Below are 26,096 nucleotides of genomic sequence, written 5' to 3'. Positions count from 1 at the left end.
CACATCTGAATTGGCAAATATCCACAAGCCTGTACCCTTAATACCTGAGAGATCCCTGGGGCAAGTTGTTGGGTTTATAGGCTGGGAAATACCTGCGGTCCTGGGCTCATGTCCCGCATCCCCAGTCCACACCATACCGATGCCCAGAGCCATGGTTAGCCAGACCAGGACGCAGTGCAGTTCCCTAGGATAGAAAACTCTCTGTGCCTGTTTTAGCTTAGATCCAACACTTAGGAAGAGTTTGGGGCTGTCGCTAGGGCAAGCCTGGTGTTTGACAGCGCAGCTTTGGCTTGTTCCTGGACAGGCAGGGTTCCCAGGGCTGGAGCTCACCTCCCCAAACCGAGTTACGTTGCTCCTGCCTCCTGCGCTGCAGCTGCATCACCCTGGACCCCACGGGAGAGACCATCCAGCGCTGACCTGCCCCTGGGAAATGTCTCCTTGGATGCACTGACCTCACGGACAGGAGAAGGTGACAGCGCAAGGGGCATGTGGTTTCGTGCCAATTCCTTGTTCAGGGTTATGTGCCATGTCTCCCTGTTTTCTGGTTGTGGGAATAATCAAAACATATAAATAGGATAAAATCAGGGTGGGGGAATATGTTGTTGGCTGATGCCACACTGTTTTGGTGTGGACGGACACCCTGACAGAGGTCTGGGATTAGTGTTTCTAACCAAAATCCTTGTTGATGCAACCCAGCATCCTGTTGGCATTCTTCTTATACTGTAACAAAATATTGTTGGAATGCTCAGTTAAAGATTTTGTTCATTAAACAACAGTAACAAAACTTGATTAGAAATGAATGTCTTTCCAACTAGTCTATTTTTGCTTTATGCCTTCAGTAATTTGAAGAAATTAGTGGTGAATAGCAAATTTTGTCAGTGTTGTGAATAATTATACCTGCAATTATTGAACACTTGTTATTAAAGTAGATGATGAAGCTTGCAATTCCTGTTTAAGCTGCGTACTGATAATATTAAGGAAGCCGAGAGAAAAACAATAGAGATGATTAAGGATCTTGGTGGGACATATGGAAGAAAGCTGACTTTTGTTCAGCCTAATGAGGGAACTGTTAGAGAGGATTTAACACAAGTATTTAGTATATTGAAGTATATTGCAATAACAGGCCTAGTACGAGAAGGAAGGGATTGTTCAAGGTTAATGGCAAACGTTAGAACGTGTAGTTGTGGTTCTCCATTTTCTTCAGCACTCAGCTTTGAGCCAGGCATCACACCAATATCTTACCTTACATCTTACAGATGAGGTAAGAGGAGAAATGCCTGGCCAACACACCGGTGGACGGATGAACAGCAAAATGATACAACTCACAGAAGGGCAGTTTGAATTTAGCACTAAACGTAGCAGTGGTGTCTGCTGGGACCCTGCCGGGAGCTTCCCAGCCCCTGGAAGTATCCGATGGTGGAAAGGGAGAAGTGCAGCCTGGCGCAAGCCCCGAAGGGACACTCAGGGTTGGCGACCTTGCAGTGTAGTGGTGGTGGCTCGTACTCTTAATGCTGCCCCTCTTGGTTGCAAACCTTGCTGACCTAGGAGGAGAAGGCCCTTCTGCCTCTCGTTGAAGAAAAAATTCTCAAAATACTTGTGAAGAAGTAAATAAGGCTCCTCTCAGAGTTTTCTGGGAAGCCTAGAAATGAAGAGCTACCCAGAGGCATCATAATTCAAAAGAAAAATATTTTTCTTCAAGAACTAGGTGTTTCCTCAGAAAGCATTTTTATTTATAACTGTGATAGTCCAGTGCAGGACACCGATACCACAACACGCAGCTCCTGCTGACTTCCCCACACCATAGCACATGGGGCTTTGTCAGCGACTGTGCTGGGCCCAGAGAGGAATTCCTCCCCTCCTAGCTCAGATTTATTTCAATTCATGCTGATTTTAATTCGTATTTATTTTGTTGTCATACTAATTCCTCTATCAAATAGCTGAGCACCCTTCAAGGCGGTGACTGGTGAGCAGCAGTGTTTCCCCCCAAGGCTGCTCCCTTGCCGTGGCGTGTCGGGGTCTTGACCACCCGTGAGCTGTAGTTGTGGCTTCGCCGGATGCACTGTTAGTGTGGACCAGTCCACGAGCAAAGGCCAGACAAGCCATTTTCCTCATCCTCTGGCTGGAGGAAAGACAAGAGTCTGCCAACACCATAAAATATTGCCGCTGCTACTTGGAGGGGCAAAGACCGGACTGTATTCAGGACGTAAGACCACCTCAAAAGCTATTTTTCCCAAGAACCCTGCCGAGGGCTAGCACACTTGGTTCATATAGATCCAACTGGTATTGCAAAAGGGTCAAATGTAGGAAGGCAGCTTCATGACTGTTCTCAGTGGACAAGACAACAGGGATTTCTTGAAGCTGGCTGTTGCGCATAGCTGCCAGGATCCTATGGATTTTCTTGTGACAGAAGGTGGTTGCTGGTGCTGTGGTGCATGCCACTGCATCACTTGCCCGTGGGCCAGCGAGGATTTGAGGACTGCTGCGCTATAAATTCACATCATATTTTGTTCCTGGAGGTAAGATGCCGGATGTGTTTAAACAATGATTGGCTCTGCTTACTCTAGGGTCCATGTGGAGGAAGAAACTATGCCTCAGATTAGAGATCAGAGATGAGCAAAGTGAAAACTCAAATTTTCCAAATGACCTCAGCTCCAGCGGAGAGATTAACGGGAAGCATTGGGATGTCTCCATTACACAGATCTCCACCTAACAGTTCCAGTTAGACTGAAATATTTTCTTTCTACTGCTGTAGAGCAGATGAAAATCTACTAGAGGAAAATAATGGATATTAACTTTCAAAAGGATGGTGATTTGGACTGAAATAAAATCCCTGTGGTTGACAATATGTGTTGGAGTTATAAGATCAAGTAGCGAATTACTTACAAAATTGCTACGGGGAGGTCTTTGAAGCGGTGAATCGGGGTAAAGCATGCCGTAATATATTTAGCAACTGATAATGCAAATTGCAGAAGAAGAGAGGAGGAGAGGAAAATAAATTAACTCTCTAAAATGTTGTTGAGTATTTATGGGGACGTAATAGGTATCCTGACACTTCTTATGAGAACCTGATCGTTAATCCCAGGGTGCTGGAGAAATTCCAGTTCGGGTAATTGTGCTCTGCCAGCCCAGCTCATGGCTGCAACCAGGTGCTGCTGGCTTGCATCTGCTCTGAGCCCCTCCACTGCATGGAGAAGCGCTTCCTCCTCTCCTGTGCCTGCCTTAGGATTTGCAAATCGACCCCTCCAAAGTTATCCTGATCTTTCAAGACCCTTAAGGATTAAGGATAAAACGTCCGTATTCTTGTACGAAATGTGTCGGTGCTTTCCCTGCGGTTCCTCGCCAGCAGCACCGCAGTCTGTCCCCGTGCGCGGCTGGAAGCTGGTGTTGGCCACAGAGGAGACATCGGGTTCCTTCGCTGGCCTGACTTGGCCAAGTAGGCAATAGGCCCGTTCCTGAGGGGGACATTTCTATGAGTCCTGGGGGTTTTGGAGCTGAGGGGAGTCCAGATCATTAAAAAGTTCGGTTGCCACTCTCCCTGAAGGGCATGGGCTGATGAGGTGGAGAGGTAGAAGTCACCGCTTCAGCAGGGGAAAGCGTGCAAGAGCAGCTCCTGTGACAGCGTCCCTTGGCTGTGAGTGAGGGGTTTGGTCCCCTTCTCCAGCTGGGTTCCCCATTTTCCCCCAGCTGAGCTGCTCTGCCAGGTGCATCTGCAGCTTCCCACCCAAAAATGCTCAGTGCTTTGCTGGAGGAGATGCACTCTTTGGTGGAAAAGTACGTGATTCTACCCCTCTACTCTGCTCTGGTGACACCCCACCTGGAGTACTGTGTCCAGCTCTGGGGCCCCCAACACAAGAAGGACATGGACCTGTTGGAGCAAGTCCAAAGGAGGGCCGCAAAGATGATCAGAGGGATGGAGCACGTCCCCTATGAGGACAGGCTGACAGCTGGAGTTGTTCAGCCTGGAGAAAAGAAGGCTCCAGGGAGACCTTCTAGCAGCCTTCCAGTACCTAAAGGGGGCCTACAGGAAAGACGGGGAGGGACTTTTTACAAGGGCATGTAGTGATAGGACAGGGTGTCACAGTCTTAAACTGAAAGAGGGTAGATTTAGATTAGATGTAAGGAAGAAGTTCTTTACTGGTAGGGTGGTGAGACACTGGAACAGGTTGCCCAGAGAAGCTGTGGATGCCGCCTCCCTGGCAGTGTTCACGGCCAGGTTGGATGGGGCTTGGAGCAACCTGGTGTAGTGGAAGGTGTCCCTGCCCATGGCAGGGGGTTGGAACTAGATGATCTTTAAGGTCCCTTCCAACCCAAACCATTCTGTGATTCTATTAAGACTGGAGGAGGTGGCAGGGACACCTCGCATGGTGCAGGCAGCTCTTACCCAGGCTGGAGAAAAGGGTGCATAGTCATGGGCATCGAAACCTGCTGGATGAATGAACACCCATGCCTGCACAGGCTAGTTAGAGATGAGGAAGCTGAAAGTGCAGTATGGTGTCAGTGGGGCAGAGAGCAGTGGAGGATGGGTTTCAGAGGAAAGGTCACTGTTATTTCCATGAGCTCTACTCCTTGCAAGTGATGGCTACCTGGACCAGCAGCAGTTTGGGGAGTCTGTGATTAGAGTCAGCTGTTTGTCAGCGTTACACATCCTGATAGATAACTTTGAATATGGCCTTTTCGTTATTTTTACACTGTAATTCAATTGGGTTTACATCTATGAAACAGACTGACATATCTGTTCAAGTCTAGATAGGGTTAACTGAAAAGTAACATAGCTCCCAAAAGCCATAACCACTGAGCCATGTATTTGCCTTAGCTGAGACCTGACATATGCTGCAACATATTCTCACTCCTTCTGCAGGCAGCCTGGCTCTCTGACGGACACCATCTTCTTCCTGTGTGGATTTAAAATCTCTTCATCTGAATCCTTTATATTCTCTTAGGACTTGGTCACTGTAACACATCTTCAGTGTCACCATGCCATACTTCACACTAACTTGGCAAATATGAGCTGTGTAAACATGCTTATCCACTGCAGCTTCAAAAAAATTAGGGAAGAAATAATTTCCTGTTAATCTGAAATAGTTTCTTACATTTCTTCAGTGAACAAGACAAACAATTTTCACAACCTTAAATTCTTTTTTAAAGGCCTATGTAAAAATAAAATTTTGAAATATTGACATTAACCATTTCAGTGTGGGTGGGCGTTTTTGCATCACTGAAACAGTTCAGTGTAACAACTAGTGTGAACTTGTGAAGTATCTTGGTTAGCTTTCTTTTTTCTTTTTTTTTTTTAAAAAGGAAACTGCTGAGAAATTATTTACCCAACTCAGCTTAAGAACAGAGCAACTATTTAACGAGTAGGTGTATACCAGGCCAGAGCGCCTGCAGGATGCTCAGCTGCGCCTGTGCCCGGTGAGCTGACTTTGCCGATCCCCATCTCCTGCGCAGGCTCTGGCGATCGGCCCTTTAGCTCCAACAGCCCCTTCAGTTCCTCTCAGCGCTGGAGCTGTGGGTCAGGCACATGAGCGGGTCTAACGGCATCTGCTAAGGCCGGCAGCAACCCTGCGGCATCCCCTCCTGCCTGCACCGCACTCGCAGCCAGAGCCCTGTGTGAAAAGTGAATATTGGCCCTTGTTCAAATGTCACCCTGGTGCCTTGAATCACTCACTTTTATTTTCAACCCCAGCATGATATAGTTGCCACTTCTCATGCACATACATACAGGTCATTAAGTAGGCCGACCACTCCAAAACGCTTGCTCAGCCTCCTTCCATCAAGGCTAACACAATTTCTGTGTCTAACATCCCCCTCTCCAGAAGCACCGATGTCAAGCACACCTCGGTGGTACCGGCCACTGCAATTTAATTAGCACCTAATTTCGTGCTGCAAAGACTTCCTAGACTAACTGATGTAAAAACAGAAAGCTGCGATGTAAGAACATGCTCTGCATAATACAATTAATAATTGGGGTACTTTTAAAGCAACAGACCCAGTGTGTGCCTCACACCCTGTGAACGCACACGTAGCCTGATCCTAGTCTAGACACAAGGGTCTTCATGATGTCGGTCTATAGGAGAAACACCAGGCTAGAGAGATGTTACTGGTTTGGTCCCCCACCTTCCTCCTTCTACCTCAGTGCTCCCAAAGGGACACTCTGTGACAATTTTTAATTGCATTTCATGATTCACACCACAAGACCGGCAGCTCAGCGCTCACCGCTGCTCCACCAGAGAAGTGAGGCTCTGCGCTCCCAGGACAGCTGGGCGCAGGTGGTGGCTTCCTCCACAAGTCAGCTGGGGCATCTGTCTGCACACACAGCGCTGGACCGGGTAAGGGAATTGAATGGCCCAGCGGGTTGATGGGTTGAGAACTGGAGTCTGGGTTCAGATCCAGTTTCACCTAGAAGCCTCAAAAAGAACCTCCAGGTTTGGCTGGTGAGTTACGCTAGAGGCACCCAAATCTCCTGGCTTTCTGAGCAAGTGCCAAAATCATAGAATCATGGAATCATTTAGGTTGGAAAAGACCTCTAAGATTGTTGAGTCCAATCATAAACCTAGCACTGCCAAGTCCACCACTAAACCACATCCCTAAGCACCGCATCTACACATCTTTTAAATACCTCCAGGGATGGTGACTCAACCACTTCCCTGGGCAGCCTGTTCCAATGCCTGGCAACCCTGTTGGTGAAAAAAATTTTCCTGATGTCCTATCTAAACCTCCCCTGGCGCAACTTGAGGCTGTTTCCTCCCATCCTATCACTTGTTAATTGGGAAAAGAGACCAGCACCCACCTCACTACAACCCCCTTTCAGGTAGTTGTAGAGAGCGATAAGGTCTCCCCTCAGCCTCCTTTTCTCCAGGATAAACAACCCCAGTTCCCTCAGCCACTCCTCATAAGACTTGTGCTCCAGGCCCCTCACCAACTTGGTTGCCCTTCTCTGGACACGCTCCAGCACCTCAATGTCTTTCCTCTAGTGAGGGGCCCAAAACTGAACACGGTATTTGACGTGTGGCCTCCCTTGTGCTTCCCAGTGATGCAGATGCACAGCCCGCTCCTGGGTGGGCAGCTGGGCGCTGAAGGGGGGACAGGCAACAGAAATGGCCCCCCAGAGACAGGGCAGGGCATCGTCTCACCCCCAGAGGTGCTGAAGGAGCACAGCCCGCAGCGTTACGTGACGTAGCCCAAGCTGGGGACAGTGACTGCTTCCAGGCAGGGGACTGCAGCCCTTCCTTGCAGCAGCCTCTTTCCCTTTGCCCTCGTCTGCTTTTGCACCTTGTTGCAAGCCCTGAATGCACTTTGAAAAATTATAAATCAGTAACAGCAAGCATGTTGCAGAAGTTCAGTACGTTGGAGGGAGATTAAAAGGCCGTAACTTTCACGAACAGACGTAAGCGTCAAGAGAGATTTATTTCGAAACAGCTTTGGTACTCCCTGGTGCTTCCTGCGCCAGTTAGAACGAATGCATAATAAGTCCATAATCTGCCAGTGACTATATACACAAAATGCTTCTAAACTGATGCTTGTAGCTTAATTCAGATGCATATTGTGCCTTGTGGATGTACCACGGTGCTGCCTGGAACTCAGCACAGCAAATAAATATGCATATTCTTACGTAGCCAGAAAGCAGAGGTGCTATAAGCCTAGGATTTGCACAGCGCAGAGGTCGGTGTGGTTTTGATTTTGCACGTGGCTTTCATCGTTTTCCGCGGAAAATAAACTTCCACTATTTCCCTACCACACCCCACCCCAATATCTCTGGGTAGAAATAACAAATACATGACCTAATGCAGCGCTGTGCCGCTGGATGTAGATACAGAGGTTTCGCAGCACCCCATGCTGATGCTCAGGCACTATGCGGCAGCTGCCAGCAGCTCTTACGTGGTTGCCATCCTGCTGCAGGGAGAGCCACGATGGGGCCAGCCCTGAGCTGGAGAGGGGCAGTCAAGCCCTGCTGCACCGTCTCCACTCTTGTGCCAGGCTACGCAGTGCTAAAAAGAGGTAATCATGAGTTGCTGAATTTGCCCCGGGGTCTTTCCCTTGCAATATAGGTCACGGTCTGCATCTTGCCTGCAAAGCAGGAGAGTTCCCCTGGGTCTTCTCACTGCAAAGCAAATCCTGCCTTGGGAACGCTGGTGCTCCCGTGGGTTCGTGCCTGAGAAGGAGGGGAACAAACCACCCAGCTCACAGAGGCATGAATACATTTGTTGCCTATCGCATTTTAACATCAAATCAAAATGCTCCCGTGGTGGATGGCTTACTTATTCCTTTTGCTGCCCAAACAACCACAGACACCAGCCTGGACTCCGCAAGTCTCCATTGCATCAGAGGCCGTGGTTGAGAAGACCTCCAGCTTAGTGAGTGCTCAGTTGCATGACCACAACTGTGATACGCTCCTGGTGAGGACTGGAGGGAGGCGGGGAGATGACTGGAGTTCTCTTCATCTCCATCCATCTTCCTCCTTCCCAGTTTTCCAAACTTCAGGAGTTTCTTGGTTAGGCTGGGGCTGACCTTGTCTTGTTCCGACCTCCAGCTCATTTCAATGGGCTGACAGAGGTTCAAACATCTGTGCTGTATTGCTGCTTACCATCCTCTAGCCTTTAATTTTATCTTGAACCCTGAGGGACTGGGAAAAGGTATCCTACAAACTGTTCGTGTTCAAGGGTCAGGGCTGGTTTTATCAATTTTCCTGTAAAATGTCTAGCATTGATTGCTCAGAGGCAGACAGCAGCCTGGATGAGGTGTTCATCTGACCTAGCTGGACATCAAAGACTACCCTGCAAGAATAGATGTTAATGTTTTAAAGAAATGCCCATTACATCTAAGTGCATACTGTATATGCTTATGGTTTCCCCAAGGAATTAGCAGAAAGAAAACCAAAAAGGAGACAAACATCTTCTGGGGTCAGCTTTCTGTTTGTTCTCTTAGGACACTGACTGAAATGTATCTATTAAACCAAGCATCCACTGCTTGCAAAACCACAGGGTGTTATGAAATTTTGAGCTGAAGGAGGTCAGCAGAAAGACTCCAGTGAGGGTAAATCAAACTTAAAATAAATGAGGTTCTTGGTTTGTGGCAAAACCCTGGAGAAGAAATTCCAGAAAGAAGTTTTAAAGTTTAGAAAACGTTCCCCAAGATTTCAGGAGATCCCAGAGGCAGCGAGGGGCCAAATGCTGCGTTCACAGCAAGCCCTGCCTATAAGGAGCCCACGGAAAGGAACATAAACTTTTTGATTTATAAAGTGAGAAACCTTGAAATCAGAGTCTTCCTCAGGCAACTCAAGACTTAATATTAGGCACAAACAACATTTGTAACCATAACCTTAGAGAACAAAGTTAAACGAGGATCAAATGATTAATTTTGCTATTTACAATGTAGGTACAATGCTCATTCCCACGTGCAAGGACTTGAACTGCATTAGAAAACACTCACCAAGCCATAAAATAAATGCCTTAATTTGTCTTTTTTTTTAACCGGTCTTTAAAAAATGATCACAAATGGATCTTTTCTTTCTGTCTTTTTCCTACCTCCTTTCAAACAATGGCCCATCCAAGGGCATCTCTTGGCTACAGCTGCTGCTACCTGCAAGAGAATATATAACAGACTTCACCTCCAGGCATCACCTTGGAAACGGCAGACCGGCTTTATGCAGTGTCCAGAGGAGAGCAGGATGCTTTGTAAGGAAATGAAAAAGGCATTGACCTTCTCCAAAGTGCTCTCAATCTGTTGTTTAGGGTAGGTAATGGTACCCAGGTGGATGCATATTGACATGGGCTGATGCTTGTGGCTCTCAGCCTTGACCCCACAGCCCTGGGCATGGTGGGGTCAGTAGGGTGAGCGCAGTTGGGCGCACAGTTCTCGGTTCCTGGGCCTGGAATGTTGTTTCCAAGATTTGTGTTAATACTGGCAGTGGAGGTCTGTCAAGAACGTCCCTCAATGTCTCTTTTGTTATCGCAAGGAGGAGCCTTTGCACTGCATCAAAATGTTCTGCACCCTGAAGGGAGCCCGTGGCTGTTGCAGCAACGTAACTCCAATTACAAGGAGTTGCATCATGCTAAAATAAATCACATCCTCCATTGGCTGATGTCATTGTGGAAAGGAATGGCCTCATAGCCTGCAAATCTAAGGCTGTTAATGGACAAAATGGTAATGCATGCATGCAGCTTCTCATGGAAAGGGTTTATTCATTGAAGACAAAGCAGAAAAGCAGTAGCAATCCCTGGAGAAAAAAATAGGTGAGTGACAGAGACACTTACAAAGCTGTAGAATGGAATCAGGCTGTTGTTTCTATCTTCCTTTAATCACACCTTATCCAAGCAGCCCAGTATTGTCATCCACCCTCGCTCTGTGCATAGGGAATAGCTCTGCTGACTGCCACAGGGTCAGCTGCAATGCCTCTGTGATATTTTGGCCACCCCAGAGATCCTTTCCAACACAGCACCATAAACAAGGCAAAGTGAAGACCTGGGAAGGCACCTGTGGCATAGGTCAGTCTTGTAGCATTTGTCCTGCTGCAAACCAAGGGGATCCTGCTTGTTTTATCTAATTACCCAGGAATTTTGGAAGAGCCGTCCTGTGCAAAAAGGATGGCAGAGCTGGGGGTGATGCCACCATGCTCTGGGAGTGTTGCAGCCTGCGGTGACGTGACAGCTACATGTGCCTTGACTGCATTGTGATTCTCATGAACTGAGCTGTACTTTGCAATGTTTTCACAGCAGAACACAGTATTGGGAATGCTGGTGAGAGGGAAGTGGGAAAAACGGCAGAAGGTCAGCAGAGATTGTGTGACTGGGGGTCAGAGAGAGAGCGAGCACTAATTGTCTTCAGCTTGTCAGCTGTGATATTTGTACGTACCTTTACTTCTAGAGGTTATATGGGGGTGCTGTAAGAATAAGGATCACTTCGGCTTGCAGGCAGAAGAATGCTTTTGCTAAAGGTGAAACATATTGAGAACACTCCTGACACTGAAAAGACATTTTCTTCCATGCTTGGTCTTGATGAGACAGAAAAGCCACCTGGGTCAAAGGTGGAGATGCTACACCCGGAGTGGAAATCGAGCTTTTCCCGGCTTATTGCTTTCACTGCAGGTGAATGACTTGCTGTCCACCTCCCATCATGCAGCCTTCAGCACTCAGCACTGCCAGCTGCTGAAGGAGGGAGGCAATGCCTCCCGGTGCCAGAAGCCACACGTGGCGTCAGTAAGCACCAGCAAAACCCGATGCACGACTTCCCATCATGGATGGAGGCAAACAGGACTTCAGGACTGAGGACACAATTTCGTGGAGATAAAGCCAGGAGAAGCTGTCACCAGCTGATGTAGCTGGGCTGTGTGCGTGTTGGTGCTCCTTCTGTATCTCCGTGAGCCTCAGAGGAAAGAGGTGGCCACACAGAGCAATTCAGCAGCCATGCAGGACGGCTACAAACCATAAAGCAGGCAGGTTCATTTACTACCTTGACTCTTGCATGATGCCTCAGGCTGAGAAAATCAAATGATCCACAGAGAGTGAAGCAAATGAAAAAATATAAAAATCTCTCTCTGGTGCTGGCTGAAGGTCTGGGAAAAGAAGCTCACCTGCATCTCAAGATGATGGAGGCACCGACAGGGCGTCCGGCTTTGGGAAGTGATTGACTGTGACAATGGGAATGAAGTGAAAACCATTAATTAGCGTCGTTATTGGGAAAAGCAGAACTTTTATATGCATGAGGTAAGTTCATGGGGAAAAATAACCTTATTTACAGATGTTTAAGTTTTTCAGCTGAAGGCCTGAGCTTGAAGACACGTGCAGCCATGCACAGCCTCCCCGGTGCTGTAGCAAAGCCAGGACTAACTTCCCCGACAGTGGTTACAGCTGGGGGGAAAAAAAGAGAAAATGGGTGCTTGGTGTTGCCATGGTTACTCTGAGGCTGGACTTGCTGAGAAAGAACAGGAGGTTACAGTAATTTGGATGTACCATAAGCATTAATTTTCAAGAAAAAGCTTCAATTAATTTTTATTTTTTGAGAAAAAGGTTTCATTCCTTGTGCAGAGGAGACATGGATGAGCTCACATGTCTTGCAGTGGGGCATTCTGAGATTACCGCTACACTTAACTGTAGTGCACAGACCCGCAAAGGTGCTCTGCCAATGGGCTGATTTTGCATGTGGGCCTAATAAAGTGAAAGAAGGGGTGGCTCAAAAACTCGACATTTTTCCTTGTCCCCTTTCCCTTTTGTTCTTCTGTTTTCCATAAGCTGCATTTTCTATGCCATCTTCTCCTGGTTTCTGCTTCCCTACCCTCTCCTCTTCCCCTCTTGGCTGCCAAAAAGCTTGCTGGCTTCTCTTCAGGAGACCCTCACTGCAACTGGAGTCCCAGAAACATCTCCAAAAATCCACATCTTCCTTTCTTCCCTCCAGTCCCTACCTCCCCTCCTGCAACAGTCACTCATGGGACACTCACCTGCTCTCCGTAGCCCACCTCCTGGCTCTTTTGGGACTTGCAGCCCTGTGAGGTCATTGGTTTCTCGGCTTTTTTGGGGGTACATCTTCCACAGCTGCGGCATTTCCTTCGTTTGCTCCTCACCATGTCCAAGACCATTTTGTGCTCCTGGCCCAACGACTGCTGGGGACCTGGCAGCTCTTCGCTCCGAATGCTGCTTCCCTTCTTTGCTTAGCCAGGTAGAAACGGCTTCTTGTCTCCTTCTTTCTTCCGACACAGGACACGGCAGCTTTGATATCACCACCTTCTCCCTCTCCTTCTCTCGCATTAGGCTTTTCATATAAGGCAGCAAGCAAATCCAAGCCCAATCCTGCCTTGGCCCATAGCAAAATCCAGATATGTTTGGGTTTCTCCACCAAAGCACAAAGGCCCTTTTGGTGTCCTCAACAGGCGGCTATTTGACACCGCATCCTAAATGTCACAGGCGGATTGCGATGTGCCCTAAGGGATGTCCTCCTCATCTCTCCTCCACTTTCCCTCTTCCTTCTGTTCTTACCAATAATTACAGCTGGGGTTAGACAAAGCCTTCATTGTACCAGACCTCCAAGGATAACAGGAGGAAATGCTGTAAAAACTCACCCAAGTTAACTAGGCAAAACAGATGAGAATTCTTCTTGCAGTTTAACAGCAACAGCGGGAGCTTTTGCCAATTTTATGCAGAACTTAAAAAAATGGTCAGTGATATTCTCTGGAAAACAGGGCCACATTTTCAAACCTGGGAGGGGAAGAAGATTTTACTTTAACAGCTAAGAACGTGCTCAGCATGAACTCAGATCTATTTCCCTGAGTTATAGGCAGACTAGTGTCTTACGGAGTGGAAAGTGCTCCGTCTCCTTTGGCTTAACATGATGGTGTTCAGATTCCAGCATCTCACTGTAGGTGAGAAAACTGGGACTGTGGCCTTTTGTAAGGCTTTAACAGTGAAAGCACTAAGGAAATACTGTATGTAACTGGTAGAACCAGAACAGTTACTAAATTGCTATGAGATAGTGATTTAGTATTTTATTGCCATTGAAAAAAATTTTTTTAAACTGCTTTAATAAATGCTTGAGGGATGATGCTTTAACCAACTATCACAAATACTGTGACAAGACAGTGGATATATAACTCCCTACTGCAAATCTGAATTTCCTGAACATTAAGCCATCCTAACACAGGATGACAAAACAAAGAGCACAGCTTTTCATGTGCTGCCAACATTAGATACCAGTTCTTAGATTCTTTTATAGTGATTTGACCTGTGCCAATATAATTCCACTGACTTTTTACATGATGTTACTGTTGTGTTTTGTAGGAGAAAATTATGGTTTAGTTCAACTACAGCAGCTTTTTTACAGATCAACATACCTTATAGATCAGATTTGTACGGTTCTTGCAATCTTCAGCAATTTATTCTGGAAACAGTAAGATACCATGCCGGAGAGGCTCAGAAGGAAGATTTGCACAGTGGTTTTTATTTCCATTTTATACAAGGAAAACTGAGCCCCAGGAAGTTAAATAAATTGTCAGAATCACACAGGGCATTGGGCAGAAAAAGAAACTCAACCCAGACCCTGCACGTCCTAAGCTAGAGCACGAGCAGCAAGTAACATCCAAGGGGTAACCAAGGTTAGATGGATTTGTAAAGGGTATCCTCAGTAGAAAGTCTTCTTCCAAGAAGCACATTTCTGGCAGCCCTTCCCCTACCAGCTTTCTAAGCTTTCAAGCTGCCAAAAATGAATTGCTCTCTTTGACAAAGCTTTTGAATTCATTCAGGCTGAATCTGCTGCCCTTTCTGGATTCGAGTTATTAACCATTATTTTTATCTACGATGCATCCGGCTAGCACATACTCTTAAATAAAGACATTTTCCACTTTTTTTCTCTTGCACTTTGAAGCAAATAAAATTGCTTGAAATGTAGAGAGGTGACCCTCCTTTGAGAAGTGCGGGATTTTCAAGTAAATCTTTAGTGTAGAGTACTTCTCACAGCAGCAAGTATTTTATTAAAGCACATGATGTAGTGGTTTTATATACCGTTTATTTGCAGTCCTGTAATGAAATATCTTTTCTTTGTTCCAGGCTGTTTCTAATTTAGTCACCAAAAAATAAAAGAATTTGGAGAATACATCCATCTCTTATCTGGAACAACAGCGATGTCATATTTTTAATTTTGAATAAGATGACTAAAAGGGCTTCATTATCCAAAGACAGGGAGCTGTTATATGGCCTGTAGAAGCTGAAATGTGATAGAAATACATATAAATAAAGTTAACATAACCAAACCCAACTACAGCCTGCTTCCCTTGACTTCAGTTGGCATGAATTGCCTACAATAATGTAGACATTTTAAAAGGGGGAAGAGAAAATGTCTCATTTCTCAGTCAGCCTTGACTCAGGTACCAATTAGCCAGGATGGAGATAATTTACCCTTGAAAAAACAATTTCTGACTATTTAAAGCTTAAAGTTGCAGCACTGTCTCGCTGTTGTTCAAAATCATTTCGGCACCATCCTGGAGGCAACTGGGAGAAGTGGGAGGAAGACTTGCACAGACAAAGAAAGAAAGAAAGATGCTGCTTTTGTGCCCAAGCTTGCCAGTATTTTCCAGGGGGATACAAACGGGCAGAAATTAATGGATTGATCCACAGTGCCTTGGAAGCTGCACTTACATGCTCTCTTTTGATGTTCTCTGTAACTGGTAGGGTTGCATGTGGTAAAACATTTGCAATGTCCAGTCTTTCCTTGTTCCACACCTTTCCTAAACAAACAGCACATGATTGGTGGCACGATACCCTTTCTGAAGGTGGATGCTTTAAAACAAACTGTGGTGTACAACCGTGCCCTGATTTCTCTCTGGAGTTAAAGATAAAGGTATGCTCAAATATGTATGCTAAATGTGACCATGGGGGTTAAGTTCCTTTTTATTCATATACATGAACAAGTTGGTGCATGTGTCATTTTTATTACTTCAAAGTAAATAAACAGATACATAGATAGATAGATAAACTCAGATGAGCAAAAGCCCTGAAACCCAGCAACTGTAGCCTTCTGCTAATGGTTTGTGCCCAGAAACAGCGTACATTAACAGGCCCATCTCTGCTGAAGCTTTTGATATTGCTGTTGCACTTGACAACTCTGATACTGAAGTGGCTCAGAAAATGTCTCTGCCGGCCTTGGTAATGCACAAACTGCCTCCTTGCATTTACAGAAATGTGTCTTGCCAGCACATACTGTGCAAACACGTCAGTGTTTATTAAATCTGAGGCTGAGATGTGGAGCGGCCTCAGTCTCCTCTGATACCAAGGCAGACGATGTTCTGCTCCCTGCCCGATCAGTTCTTAGCTGGTAAATAATGCTATATTCTCATTCTTCGTCAAGTAAATTCCCTTTCTCTGGCAATCACACACTCTTGGAGTGATGCCAGCCATATCCAAATGTGACTTGCCCTTTGGGTAACTTCCTTGAATATTTTCTCTCGTAGGGATGAGAGAAGCTCAGAATTATGACACCCTATATTCATATAAATACCATGAAATGGTTGTTTACAGTGAACTTCTTATCAATCCGGCAAAAAGCCCTACTGTGCAAATGATGTCAATTGGTTAGAATAACAGGTAGCTCTTAAAGGACCTGCAGCCAAAACCCAGATATATTTATACTTCCTGCTATGAGGTTTCTGGTGCTCAGCATCTTTTTGGATCACATCATTATATTAACTGCTCAAGTTTTCTGAGGATTAAAAGACCTGGTTTGGACTTTAGGAGACAGGATGGAAATGATTCGACAATCCAGGGGCAAGCCCAGTCAGTTCCAATAATCTCACCAAGCAAACCAAATATTTAAGTTGAAGTACAGATGCTTATTGTGGCATGGAATTCGGTCTGGACTGGAATTTCACAGCTGGTTTTGGTATCTTTGATCTTGGACCAAACACTAGCCCCCAGTGCCCCAGGCTTGGAGGCATCTCAGCCAGGCCACCTCTGAATCTCGATCTTCACTGAAATGTGCTGCTCTATGAGGAGTGGAAAAGAAGTTTCCCATGGGGTTGGACCCTGCATCTCTACATTCCTTCCCTTCCCCTCCTGGATCTCTCATTTCCTCTCTGCCTGGCCAGGCAAGCAGCAGCATCTTTTATGCTGTGCTTGCAGTTACTTACACATGGGCTGACTGGCCAGCAGGTTCTTGCCTCTTGTTACAGATAAGAGACTGAAAGTGTTTTTTCCCTTTGTGGGGCTACCCTGGGTATGTAAAAGTTAATGTCCACCTAAAACTTGTAGGATGGCATATCTGGGGGATCTCTGCCTGTGTCAAATGGGACTGAAAGTGATTGGTGGATTAAAAAAATTCTTAAGCAGGTCACTGAGACAAGGTGGTAGCATATGGTTTGGTTTCCTTTGCACACTACTGCTAGAAACAGCTTATAAAAATTAGTTTTTCTAGCTTACTTCTTTTTTAGTACTTAAACTGATATGTTCTTTGGCAGCCAAAAACCTTACTCCAAACATGGGATGTGTCTACTGCACTGGCATCGGGTGGTTCGGATTAACCTTGTGTCAGAAGCCAAAGGAGCAAAACTTAGTTTTGGTGCCTTGTCCTCCACTGTGTCATGTAGCTAAAGCATCACGGTTTGGTGGTAGGTGTCTGCACCACAGCCTAGGGTGCAAAGATGATAGGCTCATGGGGGTTTGAATCCATTCCTGTAGAGGAGGTAGAGGCTTTTGACGGACCTCTTCTCTCTCAGATTCTGCTCAGGGTGGGGACAGAAACAGGGACTGGCACATTGCAGAAGACCTGGGGAAGAGAGAGGCAGAGATCAAGAACCTGAAACACACAGGATTATCAGCTTCATCAGTGTTCCCGCTAGTCTGTTTGAGCAAGGCGCCATAAAAACCAGTGCCATAAAACCCAGTGCCCTGCCATGGCTTCAAAACTTCCTCAAAGTGAGTGCCCCGTGTTTGCTCCCCTTAGCCTTCCCACATGCAGAACATGACTCCTGGCCCTTCTGCCCCACCATGAGATCTACATGCCCTGCTCCTTGCCAAGCCGAATTACAATTACTGCCAGCACTGAATCATTATTGCTTGGATTTGATCCATGTGTTGCTTTTCCAGCTCACTCTCCACCCACCCCTAATAAAGGACGGGCAGTGCCCTCACTTTGCTGTCATCCCTGCCCTCCTCCTGGGCAGTCCTTCCCAGGGGAGCACCCACATGCTCCTCATGCAGTAAGCAGGGAAGCTGTCAAAACGTGCAATGAAGAAGGAACGTGTTCCAGATGCATGAAATGACACTGGGCTTCCTGAAGATGACAACGCTCCAGGCATGGCTAGTCCAGCCCGCCTGGCCTTGGCACCACTAACACTGCCATTTCCCTCTGCCAGGCAAGGCTGTATCCAGCAAAGTCTGGGCTGCGGGAGAGTTACTAACTTTTAACAGGGACGGTAATTTGCCTCCGCAGTTGAACTTTTTCCGTAACCACCTGTTCTCCATTACTCAGTATTTTTAAGGTTGGGACCAGAGATCTTTTGGAAAACACGTTGCCATCCAGCAACTGATTTGGGAGCATCCCGATAATAAGTGAAATTTTAAGAATGTTGTTGATGGTGGTCAGGTAAATTGGGCTTTTCTAGGCTTGAAGTTCTCTACTTCTTTCTGTTCAACCAGGAAGCACAAAAGATGCTGTCTGTGACTGCTGCTAATTCCCCAGCGCCATGCTGGTGGAGAGATGTTCTCACCCAGGACTCCCTCTCTCCTGCCATCAAAGAAGGGTGGTGTGAGCCCATAAAATGCCTCACTGTTACCCTGGGTTCAACTGCTCTACAAATGGCAATTAAAATTCATGAACCTGATTGCTCAGAGACAAGCAGAGGGAAACTGGAAATTTTTATCCCTTTTCTCTGCTGGGTTTCTCAGACATAGGGTGGAAACCTGGGTGATCCATGAGCTCTGTTGAGCATCCTCATGTTATGAAGAGATCTGCTACTACAACCACAACTCAGTGATAGGGAAAAATAAATCATTTAGGATATTTTGAGGAAGCAGCTGACAGAAGAGCGATGAGATATTCTTTTTTTCCCCCGTGGTGATAAATTTTAAAGCCAAAGAAGCAGAAAGATAAACAGTAAGAAAGATTCACAAGCTGCATTGTTAATTTTGATAATGTTAAAAAGCTCCAGTTCAACAAGTGCAAAAGCAGAACATGCTTTTATTGGCACAACTTGCAATGAAATTGGATGTGTGCTTGTAGGTGCTAATGGCTGCCAGGAGGCAGGTTCTGATCTTTCAGCTGTCATACTCTGGATTAAAACTGATGGATGGATTTAGCATCTTCTAAAAGGTGAAATGAAAAGGTCGAAAGAACCCCAAACCTTATTATACAGCAGTAGCTGGAAAAGGGAGAAACTCTACTAGAATAATTCTGACCTGATGGGCAGAACCAACCCAAAATGCTGGGAGTCCTCTAAGAGAATGGCTGCCAGTGCTTAATTTTAAGGGTTACTGGCAATAATGATGGAAGAAAAAGGCAGAGAAGGTGAATGTCCCTGGTGATCGTGGCCTTCAGAGGGAGCAGAGAGCCTGGGCTCCTCGAGGCACAGAGCTGGCTGGGCAGGCAGGACTGGAAACTGTGAGCAAGGAGACTGCTGCTGTATTTTCCTACTGCGCAGGGACTCTGTGAATAGAGAAGATCACGCTATGGAAATATCCTCTTCACTCCCCCAGCACACCAGCAAAGCTCTCAATGTGTAAGTTAACACCTCTGCTGAAAGGTGGAAATTGGATTTTCTTCCAAAACTCCCGCTGAGAGACTAAACTTCATTCCACATACACTTCATTTCAAGGGTTTGAAAGCCTCTGAAAGCAGCCTTGTCTGAGCTGCTCTGCTTCATTTTGAACTGTGGCTGGTATTGGTGGTAGGACATCCTCCTGCTGTGTGCCAGCAACCTGCAGGTACACCATTGCCTACGTACAGGTATATCTCATGCTCTTGTTAGGAAAAACTAGAACCAGTACAGCGTCTTATCTGCAGTCTTAGTACTGATGTGCAAAATGTCTCTTTGTAACTGTTTCAATAGGCAACAAAGGACAGCAATGGGGCTTTTTAATGCAAAAAGGCACCATATTTCATTATGTAAAATGTCAGCTCGCAGAGAGCAAAATTACATGACATAACCCGTATTTCAGTGGCCAGATTTAAGCAATGCTTTATAAAGTGCAGGTTATGTTTCAAAAGACATTCTTCAGAATAGGCTGAAAGAGTTTACTCTGAGGGGGCAAAAAGTTGAGAATCAAAGGAATATTGGGAAAAAAGTTGCTGAATTAAGATCAGTTCAGTAGACATACATGTTCTAGCATTCCCACTGTAAGAAACAGACCATCATTCAGTTTATTTACTGAGGTATTTGGAAGGAAAAAAAATAGTTTTCTTGCTTTTCTGCTTCTGCATTTATTGTTTATAACTTCAGCACAACACAGGAGTCTTTCAGCACTGGCACTGTGAACAAGAACCTAGGAATCACACATCTTCTCAGCTACAGCAAGTACCAAGTCAAGGTTTCCGTGGGATATTTTTCTCCATGGCGGATGCTCTGGAGCAAGTCTGACTTTCTGCAAGACCTCTGTGCTTATGGCTTTAAAGAACACATTGTTTAAGGACCAGCAAAGATTGTCTAGAAAAAAGCCAATAACCATAAAGCCAAAGAGGTCATAAAGCTCCTGAAATCAAATTTTATTATACAACATGTGAGATTATTTTTATTTTGCTCTAAACCTCTTCAGCATTAGATAAAGTTTTCCCAGCTGAGGCATCTGGCTGTGAAACAAATTCCAGAGGAGATTAGGTGAAACTGAATTTGGCCATCTAAAGGAAAACCTGCAGTCCTTTGCTTTACAGAAAGCCTTGCTAGAAGAATGACATTGCTTGCATCATTCTTCAGTTTAGTCCCACCAAGCAACAAAACCTCTCTCAACCAAAGCCAATAAATTGATAACCTTATCCTGAGAACGTTTTCCTTCTTTGAAAAGGAGGCAGTGCCTGGCCACAAAGGCCATCCAGGAACTTGTTGTCAATGTCTATTGTACGTAGAAGGAGCTCAGATACTCTGGCATTGGCTATGAGAACTGGAGGTAAGCTGATTAAAAGATACTTAGTGTAGGTATATGATGTGATGCTGCTTTAGTCATCTATGTGCCAGTTTGTAATCATGACACTATCGCTGTGTGACCACAGACAGAGCTCTTCTGTGAGACCTCGGTCACCTCCAGGTGCTTTCCCAAAGAGTGGTGGGATGTGAGTTTGGTACATGGATCATGGAGGGGGTCTCTCACTGTTACGATGACACTTAAATCAAAAGTGATAGAAATGCAAGGCTGGAAGAGCCCTATCATGCCGTGCTGTGGCAAGGTCTAGACAGTAGGTCCTCTTAACCCAACCTGGGGAGAAGACAGAACAGCCTCTGGAGGTGAACAACGTGGACCTCTAATGCCACAGCCCCTGTCAACACTCCCATGAGATGAAATGTCTGGGCTCAATATTTTCAAAGTGTTTTCACTTATGCATAAATACATCCTTCCCCATTCCCACACACGTGCCTGTTCACTCTCCTGTAGAGAAGGCTTTCAGAAAAATGAACTTGCTATTAAAATGACAGCTTGTTGGATAGCAAAGATGAATTAGTGCTAGTTGCAGAATAGTTACATTGACAAATTGCTTGAGTTCTGTAATGTTAACGTTAGTGAAAAACCCCAGGTCTTCAGTAAAACTGTAGCAGTATGGGAAAAATGGAGAGAAAACCAGGACCTCAAAGTAAGTTTTGGAAATGTAAATAAAACAGTAGTTCTGTGAATCTGGGTAATTACAGAATGGTGGGGAACAGAAGGCCAGCTTTAAACTCTTCTTGGGGCTGCCTTGCATGTGAGTTGCTCCTTTGACTTCAGTCTATTACTAATGTCACCAAGTAGCACTTGCAGAATTAAGAACTAAATGTGTAATTAAGAACCCCTCGAAACTAAAGAAACCGTAACTTTTAACCTCCCTGGCACAGAGACTATTATTTAAAGAACAGTAACGATTAGCAGATCTCGTATTTTTTACTTGAAGTTACAACAACAGTTCAGTGCGTAGATTCCTTACATCATTTTGTGTGCAACGGGAGACCAGCACACAGCGAGGCAGTAAAAACATATTGAGTTTTCCCAGCCACCTTGGCATCTTGAAGGCAGAACTCAAAGGTAACTGTGATCCGCACAACTCTCCATATGGCCTTTTATTGACTTTATGGCTCACAGAGAAAACTACAATGCTGCTGAAACTGGGGCTGGTTCAAAGGAAGAGCATGGGAAAGCACTGCAATGGTCTGCACTGTTTAGGCAGTGAGTTTTTATAAATGTCATTCCTGGAAAATGTGAAAAATTTTCAGAGTACAAATAATTTCCCCCCCTAAAGGATTTTGAAGTGCAATGCCATGCTTTAAATTAACAATGAGGTAAATTAAAGTTAGTTTGTTCAAATGACTGAGTTTATTTTCTTAGGGATGAGGTGGAACGTTTTAAGTAATTTGATTCAAGTAAGGGCAAGAAACTTAGTTGTAGGTCTTCACAGCAGTCAAATTAATTTCCTCTCCCTTTTGCCCTGGTTCATACAAACGTTCAAATCCACCACCAAAGTGGCAAGTTCATTTCCAAAACAACCTACTGGCTCAGCAGCTAATTGTAAGTTAAAAACAAGGTGTGGTAGCTGAGTTCAGTTCAAAACCATAAAAGTACTTCATTTCCCTGAGCACTACTATTTACTTGCAGGTTTAAAAAAAGACCCTGACCTGCACAGTTTATAAAAACTTACCGTCCTGCACTGTGAATTTTCTTTAATATTGAAAACTGGATTTAAAAAAAATCACTAGATGGCCCTTATTTTCTGAAGTGTAAAAGGAAAACACTTATGTTTCTATAATGAGAGTATGGGAATTAAATGCTGTGATGTCAGACTAAGTAGTATTACTTTAGCTCCTGTACAGTTGAGTGATTTTACTATAATAGTTTCCTGTAATAATGCTTTTTATCTGTAATACATAGGGGATAGAGAGACTGACAGAGCTGTAATCTTTCTTTCAGAAGCATGGTCTTAAATGAACAGGGGCCAAGTGAAAATATAATTCTGAAAGGAAGATAAAGACGGCCCTATATAAGACTGAAATAAGACATGTCACCATTTCAAGTGAAAGATGTTAGCTTTGAAATTAGTGCCATATATTAAGAAGAGATGTCATATGAAGTCAACTTCGAATTTATGCTACAAGGCCTAGAATTTATTTGTTTGTGGCAAAAGGCTGCATACAATCGCGTGAGTTTTGTACAGCCCCTACTCTTGCCACTGCTATTTGCTGTTTATGCAGAGCTGTGCATTGAACGTGTTTATGAAGTCTAGGGCCCAGCCCCCAAAAACTCACCATTTACTAGACCACAGAACGAACAAACATGTTTTCCTGGTTTCACAGCTGCCTGCGTGTACTTGCAAAGCTCCTCCATGTGTACCGAGGCAAACTAAGCCTGGAACAGCTTCAGCATGGATGGTAGCTTCTACTGGAGCTGCCAACTGCTCATCAGGACGTGCCGAAATTAGCGTCTTCTTCCATTTCTCTCCCCAAACTCCTGAGCTGTCTTTCTTGTGACCTTTTAAGTGTGTATGGTCATCGGTGAATGAAAGGCAAATAACGCCGGTGCCCCTGAACTATACTCTGACCCACCATTGCTACTGCACAACGCCATCACAATTTTAACGCTGCAGTAAGATTTCATACTGCCCTAAGTTATCACCGGGTTTAACGTGCTCTTATCTATTATTTTTACATCAGGCCGCCCAGTCACGTCAAAGCCCACCGCTACGGTACTTCATCTTCCCTGGGCCCTCACGTGCGATTGCGGAGAACAACCTGGGGAAACGACGGCAACTGCGGTTTATAATCCGCTAGCAGGTGTCGACGGTCGGAGGAGTAGCCTGGCTGCCATGGCTGGTGGCCGTTAGGCTACCGTTAGCCTCCTTCGGCCTAACGTGGAGGCTGGCACCTCAGGCGTGAGGAACCCCGTGGCTGAGGCCCACCGGCCTCACAGCCAAAGGCCTCGGGGCGCTTCAAGAGCCTTCAGCCACCAGCCCGAGAGGTGCAACCTCCATTTTCAGCCGGCCCTGCCCAGGATTTGGAGAAAGTGGGGTTCGTGGGGTGCTGGGGGGTGTGCGGGGGGGGGGGGGGGGGCGTGTGTGGGCACAAAGCCGGTCACGCAGAGCGACGCGCGACGCCAAAACAGTCCCACATGGAAAGGCTGTGTTCTCTCAGAGCGGCGGGTGGGCTGCGGCCCCTTCCGCGGGGGCTGGCCCCCCGCGGAAGGGGCCGCAGCCCACCCGCCGCTCTGAGGAAAAAGGCGGCCCGTGGCGCCTCGACCCCCAGCGGGAGCGCCCGAGAGCTGCGGCCCCTTTAAGGCGCGGGGGCGCGCGTCACGTGGTGCTCGCCGGCTCCTGGGCGGCGGTGTAGTCCCTTGACCGGGGTGGCAACGTCGGCCGGCGGGGCTAACGGCGGCGGGGGGGACTACAGCTCCCGGCGGGCACCGCGGGGACGGATGAGCTCACCGGCCGCGCCCAGGCGGGCCTCGCGGTGCACGCCGGGAGCTGTAGTCCGCCGTCCCCCTTCAGCCGCGGGCTGTGGCGCGGCGCGGGAACTACGCGTCCCAGCGTGCCGCGCGGGGCGGGTTCCCGTCAGCGCAAGGGGGAGCCCCCCGACGTAAAGGGGGATCACTTTCCCCTTGTGTCCGCCATATTGGACGGTAACTCTGGTCAGCGGCGCTGGGGCCGAGGGAGTCCCCGTTGCCGTGACAGTCGGTGCGCTCCGCTCCTCGGCGCCCGGGGTGGCCCGTGCCCCGGCCCTGCCCGTCCCCTCCGCTCCCGGGCGCTCGCCGCGGCCCCGCGCCCCTTCCCCTCCTTCTCCTCCTCTTCCTCCTCCTCCTCCTCTTCCTCCTTCCCCCCTCCCCCGCCCCGCTCCCTCCTCCCTTGCCCGGGTGTCAGGCACGATGAGTCCGGCCGACGCCAAGCGCGGAGCCAAGCGCCGGAAGAACAAGCGGGGCGGCGGCCTCAGCAGCACCGGCGGGCCGGGACCCAGCGGCGGCGGAGGCGCCGGCGGCCTGGGCAAGGCCGGGGCGGCGGCGGGAGCGGCCCCACTGCGGGCTGCGACCCAGGCGGCCGCCGCCTCGCCGAGCGCGGTGGGCGGCCTGCTGACAGCGCCGGCGACGGCCGCCGGCAACGGAGCCCTGGGCGGCGGCGGGGCCGCGGCGGGACACGGCGAGGTGAGGCGGGCGGCGGCGGCGGCGGCGGGGGGGGGCTGAGGCGGGCGGCGGTGACATCCCGCTGCGGCGGGCCCGGCACACACACACCCACCCGGGCGGGCGGTGCTGGCAACCGGGGAGGGCGGCGGGGGGCTGCCGCCGCGCCATCCGCCCTCTCCTCCTGCCCTTTTGGCCGGGTGCGGGCCCCGGGGCCTCCGCGGGGCGGGGGAAGGGAGAGCTGGGCCCCTCGAAGCGGTGGGGGGCCGCGGCGCTGCCCTGCCCGGCGGGGCGGCGGGGCTGGGCAGTGTCCCCGGCTCCCCCACCCTTTGTGGGGGAAGGGCCGCGCAGGCTGCTCGGGGCCGTGTCGTCCTGGGGTTTCTCCTGAAATCCCGGCAGGAGCCAGCTCCGGGGTCCCCATCCTCCGGGGTCTTCGGGCTGGGGCCCCACCTTAATGGAGGAGCTGGAAGAAATAGGTGGGCGGGCCTTGAAAAAGCAAAAATATACCTTTGTGTATGTTTCTTTCCACGGATGTTGGAGCCCTTTTTGCAGCGGACAACTTCGTTAAGCACGGGAGGTTCATTCTAGCTTGGGCTGTGGTTTGCACTCGTGCCTCGGAATAATTTAGATCTGTTACGTTATTTCATAATACGGTGAAATTTATTGGGAGCAGATTGTGTGGTTTAATTGGTCTTTTTTTTTTTTTTTTTCCCAAGAAAAACTGCTCAGGGATTATTGGGCCTTTAGAAAGGTATCCTGCTGGCTCAAGTGACAAAAGACTAAGTTTATGTTCCTTTCTCTTATAAAGGTTACTTCAGTTTTTTTGTTATCTACACAAAGCTTGCGTTTAGGTATCATATTTACAAAAGCATTTCCTGCTGACAGCATCTTCAGACTTTAATGTGTATGTCATACAGCCTGGTCCGTTTCCTCTCTTGCTCTCATAAACTTGTTGTACATGTGAGGGGGAAATAGAAGAAATGGCTTTTGTGATGTAGAGTATCTGAAATACCATGATGTAACAAATGTGGGGTTTTTTTGTTTTCTGTGTAATTTTGTGCCATCTATTTTGCTAGGTCAGCAAGCAATTTGATGATTGTGGATTAACTTCCCCCCTCCTTGAAACTTGTCTTTCTACACTCTCATACTTGGTTACCCCAAATCCACAGTGCTTTAGATTAACCATTTCTGTATGTCTGTTCTAATCTGAATTTCAGGAATAATTTCCTTTTGGGACAGTAGCCCTTGTGTGATTTAGATATCCAGAAGAATGATGTTCATAATGGCAAAGAGGTGTGCAAGTTTTTATTTGTAACTTTGCAAGTCATCACTAAACTCTGTTCCAGT

The 26,096-nt window shown here is 47.2% G+C and overlaps 1 protein-coding gene and 1 long non-coding RNA gene across 3 annotated transcripts in view; one reads left to right on the top strand and one right to left on the bottom strand.

Moving 5' to 3' along the window:
* Positions 1-7,539: 7,539 nt before the first annotated feature.
* LOC138687483 (uncharacterized) lies at positions 7,540-25,319 on the bottom strand. Its single transcript, XR_011326672.1, has 3 exons — positions 25,257-25,319; positions 9,525-9,579; positions 7,540-8,774 (listed from the first exon to the last, which is right to left on the bottom strand). It is a non-coding gene; the product is annotated as an uncharacterized lncRNA (long non-coding RNA).
* FAM193A (family with sequence similarity 193 member A) overlaps positions 24,231-26,096 on the top strand; it is an 81,782-nt gene continuing 79,916 nt past the window's right edge. For both annotated transcript variants that reach the window (XM_069795106.1, XM_069795099.1), the window contains exon 1: positions 24,231-24,773. In XM_069795106.1, the coding sequence (XP_069651207.1) occupies positions 24,501-24,773 (273 nt within the window). In that variant the 5' untranslated portion in view covers positions 24,231-24,500. The remainder of the gene's footprint in view (positions 24,774-26,096) is intronic.

This window comes from Haliaeetus albicilla, chromosome 1, assembly GCF_947461875.1.
Source record: "Haliaeetus albicilla chromosome 1, bHalAlb1.1, whole genome shotgun sequence".
NCBI classification, from domain to species: Eukaryota; Metazoa; Chordata; class Aves; order Accipitriformes; family Accipitridae; genus Haliaeetus; species Haliaeetus albicilla.
This window is presented reverse-complemented; position numbering and strand designations above follow the sequence as displayed.